Raw genomic sequence first — 5,006 nt, forward strand, 5'->3', positions numbered from 1 at the left:
AATTTTATTGAATTTACTAAACTTTTGAATTAAATTAACTTTAAATTAACTAAACTTAAATCAATTAATTTAAATTTAAATTAACTAAACTTTTCAATTTTATTAAATCTATTAAATTTATTAAATTCATGTAAAACATAGGAAATTGCACTAATTCAATGGATCTGTGATCGTCGCGTCTTCAATGTTTATTGAATTAACGAACAACAAGATATTTTACAAGCGAATGCTACGCTTCTACATTTTCTCTGAAATTGTCAATGCAACACGATGCAAAGCAAACAAGCTTGTTACAACGTTGATTAAGTAACTCGGCAAACAAAAAAAAAAGAGCAACATCCCACAAGTCCTCTTTTATATTGTTACGAAATATTCTATTTACAAAGCGGAGGAAGTTTGGACATCCTGTGCGAATCGACAGTTTTCAACTACCAATTACGTTGAATTTCAATTTGAAAAGAGAACGACCTTCAGATTAACACGAAACAATCTTCTTTCCATTTAAATACTGAACAAAAGGAAAGATCAACGCGAGTACTGTGAAAGTCAAAACTCGTGCGATTCACTCCAAAACGTTGATATATGTATATAGGATTTTACCCAATTTCAATTTATAAATACAATTATCTTCGACTCTTCTATTTGTCATTTAAAAAATGTCTCGAATGCATTTTGGTATATTTAGTATATTGTCTCTAGGTAGATGCATGTAGGGGATATGAAAGTTATTACTTATGAAGTATAATTATGTAATTTTTTTTTCTTTTGCATCAATCAATGCAGCAGGTCGTTCTCTACACATACATACATACGTACATATATATGTATTATGTATATGTATATATAGTAAATATAATATATAGTAAAATATATATTTTTATATAGTAAATGTAATATATAGTAAAATCTATATTTTTATATAGTAAATATAATATATAGTAAAATATATATTTTTATATAGTAAATATATAGTAAAATATATATTTTTTTATATAGTAAATATATAGTAAAATATATTTTAATATATATTTAGTAATTTTATAAAATAAAGTAATTAAATTAGTAAGTAATTAAATTTAGTAATTTTATAAAATATATAGTAAATGTATAGTAAATATATATTTTTTATATAGTATATTTCATATATAGTAAAATATAAAATATATATATATATATATATATATATATATATATTACAACCCACCTGTGACGTAGAATGTCCATCGTGGCTTCGTGCGGAGTTCAATTTCAACCACTCTTTGATCCTCGCGTATTTGGCGCGATGATTGTTCGTTAAACCCTTCTTATCGTCGAATATGAACTGAGGGAATGTCTTGGAGGCACCGTTGCGCCTTTCCTCCCCGACTAACTTCTCCGCCCCCTTGATCAGCCTCTCAATGCTCGTTTTGTCGTTGCTAGTTTCGTCATCGCTGTCTTTCTTGTTGCAAGAAGACGCGTCGGTTTCGTTACTCTCGTCGACAACCTCCATGCTGGACGAGCTCTCCTTCACGGGCTTCCTCTCGCTCGTTTTCCCGTCTCCCTCGGCAGTCTCCCGTGATTCACTTTGCCCCTCGCGGAAGTCCAGACGCACCACCACGTTTGTGTTTCGTTGTTGTTCGCTCGTAATATTCAACCGCGACGACGTGTACGTCCACTCTTCATCCGAGGAATCCTCCATAGCGATCGCCCCGTCCTCGTTCTGCTCGGAATCAGTGTCCAAGTGGCGGAAATAGAAGGTCGCGCAGTTCTTTGACTTCCTGTCGGACCTAAGGCGAAAGAAACGACACGGATCAGTGACGCGAAATTCTGATTATCGCGGACGCCGGGGGGAAAAAAGAGGGGATAAAAGCGTTAACTTTTTATGTTTTCTTCAAGGGGAAGGTTGGTTCGTACTTCGTCCGTTTCGAGCTTCTGAACATTCGAGTCACTCCTTTGTCAATTCAATGTTTTACCAATTTCTCTAATCAATTTTAAAAAAGAGAAGCACTGTATTAATTTCTACATCTTTTTTTTTTTTTTTTTTTAGATAAGTTTGTTTGCTAAAAAACTTAACAATTATTCAATTCTTCGAGTTTTTAATTTTCTATGTCGATGTGTTCTTGATTAGATATGTTTATGTTATTACTGAGAAATTTGAAAAGAATAATGTCATTTCTTTTAATACCTCGTGTTTTATAAATATGTATGATGATTTGTTTTTTTTTTTTTTTTTTTAATTTAATACGTCACTGAACTAATTTTTGACAGTTAATGGTACACGTTCCTTTTTAAAATTTCCTCTGAAATTTAAACTCAAACAAATATTGCATAGGAATAGCTTTGGCAACATACAAAATGCATAAAATCGTACATCCTTGAAATAATTCCATTGGCACTCAAAATAAATTATTTATTATTTATTAATTATGTACTATTTTTATCATTTAGTGATATTAAGCCTAATTATTGAATAAATTTATTTTAAACAAAAAAAAAAAGATTGTTAAAAGTTAGAGAAATTCAAAAAGTGGGAATTGACGGCTCATTTAATAATAATTTCAATATTCTAAGTATCTTTCCTATTCTGAGATCTCAATAATTTTACCAACATCGTTAGTAAGGGAAAAATTTAATAATAATAGAAAGATATATTTCCATAAATATGGAAAATAAATCAAATTCTTCAAGAATCTAGATAAATCTTGAAATGCCAGAGATTTATGTTTCTCAAGAACAGTGATATCAAATTAATTTACGTTACCTAAGAACAATGACATTTCCTAAAAATATCAACTATCATCTATCTAAATCGTGAAATCTAACCAACTGTTTTCTAAAACCAACGAATGTTTCACACAGATAAATCGAACCAACCTTTTGCAACGAAACTTGTCTAAAGTTTCCTACGAAGCTCAAAAACACTTGTTTCCACGCAACTTAAACTTTTCCCCCCCAATTTTCTTGCTCGCGAAACCTTTACCACTCGTAAACAACGATCAACGAAAGATCAATGAAAGTAGTAACTGGTCAAACGCGACATTAACACGAACATTCTGAACAGAGAACTAACTCATAACATCCGGTACGCGTCGATCGATCGTACACGCCCACGAGATAAAATCTCGATAACGGATCGATACTTACATATTAAAACTGGCGATCTCCTCAGTTGTCCGGCGACGTTTCAGCGGCTCGTTAGCGGTCAAATTGCTGTTCGATTGATCGACGTTCCCGTGCTGGCCGTCGATCTGATCACTTTCAGCGATGGCCGTCGTATTTGACATTGGCACCGTGTCCGGTATCGGTGGCATATCGTTCTCTTCGTCCTCGCTTAGCGCACTTTTCTCAATATCAGCGTCTTCTCGTTGGTTACACGACGTGCTCGCGATTCGACTGATTTCGTGAATTGCCACTCCCTCGGACTGTGCGTCCATCACACAAAGAGGGCATAATTCATCCTGCAATCAAACGTTACTTTGCTATTTTTCTTTCCTTTTTTCTTTTTTTTTTTTTTTTTTCAACTTGTGTTTCATTTCTTCGTTGACACTACTTAGGAACGGTCATCATACCGATTTCTGATAACAACGTTATTTTCAGCGAGATAGGCGAGCGTGTTTGATATAAAAAAAAAAAAACATCGTCGAGAGAGAGAGAGAGAGAGAGAAAGAGAACTGTACGTTGATATCACACCGTGTCGACTGGCGGTGAGCGCGAGACGCGTGCAGATAGATTATCACGATAATTTTCCACGATACGGAGTTAATTATCGATCAGGCCGCTAACTGGCATACTAACGCAAACAGTTGTCCAAACCCAACAAAATAGTATCGCAGTAGACGAACAGAATATTCCTCGAAGACGAGTGACCTTCTGGAGGTATTCTAGTATTGCAGCTTAAAAAATCAATTTTTCTTTTACATTTTCTCAAAATACATGCTTTCGAAAATGTCTATGTAAAAAGGATTCGTTTGAATTCGTAAAATTAATAAATGTATAGATGTTTAAAATTACGGTGTACGTAAGTATAGTACGTAAAAACTTCAAACGCGTTTTTCTCGAAAAATATTTTATTTTATAATATCATTTATATTATTATTTATTTTTATGCTATTGTTATTTCATAATATTTTATTTTTTGTACTGCTCGACTGATTGCAAGTATGAATATTTTTCTCAAATCTATATTTTTTAAACTGGCTACTCGGGATATCTCACCGATTGACTTGAAATGTACCTTTATCGCATGAATCAGGGATTTCAAAATCTGACTTTTCTTTTTTTTTACCAAGATCGAACGGATAATGCTAACGTGACAAAATAATGCCGTTCAATGTAACGACCAATGTAAGGAAACTGGTTTTTCTTCTGTGTAGGAAATGCAAATGTCCGGGAACAAAACAAATAAATAAGCGAACATATACTACTCGTTTCTGATTAGCCATAGGTGAGGGTTGACGCAATGGAGGCACGTTCCTCCTCGTGTCACGTACGCGTAATTACTCGTCAATTTCAATCTTTTATTTTATCTGGCCTCGTGAATATTTCAAAAGGTAAGAGAGGCCGCACGTGCACTTTCTCTCGCCGAGTTCTCATTCCGTGTGGGCTAACGCACGTTCCGAGCGCAAGAAAGATTTTCGAATTTTCTCGAGGAAGCAAAAACAATAAAAAAAGAGAGTAAAAAAAGAAAAAAAAAGAAAGGAGAAGAAAGAAAAAACAAAAAACTGAGAGAAAAAAAGAGTCCGTTCTTTCTTGGCACCATCGACGAACTTCTTCCTGTTTTCTGCCGTTTCCTCGAGTCGCTCGCAGGACTTTGAACCACTTGCCCTGGCAACTGATTGCGGACCATAACGAGTGACCGGGTGACCGTCGCTTTACTTTTTAAACTCGTCAGTATCGATGATATCACCGGATAGAAATTATTGAGAAGTAATAAGTTTATTATTTGTTTTGCCTATTTTGTTTTTACTTTAAATATACATAAAACTGAGAAAATATTGCAACTTTGTAATTCTTAATTAATATTTAAT

General features: G+C 33.9%; 1 protein-coding gene across 1 annotated transcript; it reads right to left on the reverse strand.

Moving 5' to 3' along the window:
- Positions 1 to 1,204: 1,204 nt before the first annotated feature.
- LOC122539032 lies at positions 1,205 to 3,618 on the reverse strand (the record flags this gene model as incomplete). The annotated part of the gene is made up of 3 exons (XM_043673604.1): positions 3,549 to 3,618; positions 3,124 to 3,437; positions 1,205 to 1,766 (listed from the first exon to the last, which is right to left on the reverse strand). Coding segments are annotated over exons 2-3 (852 nt in total), but the record flags the coding sequence as incomplete, so codon positions are not given.
- Between the last annotated feature and the right edge of the window lie 1,388 nt (positions 3,619 to 5,006).

The sequence above is a fragment of the Frieseomelitta varia genome, unplaced genomic scaffold (assembly GCF_011392965.1).
Source record: "Frieseomelitta varia isolate USP_RPSP 00005682 unplaced genomic scaffold, Fvar_1.2 scaffold_1885, whole genome shotgun sequence".
NCBI classification, from domain to species: domain Eukaryota; kingdom Metazoa; phylum Arthropoda; class Insecta; order Hymenoptera; family Apidae; genus Frieseomelitta; species Frieseomelitta varia.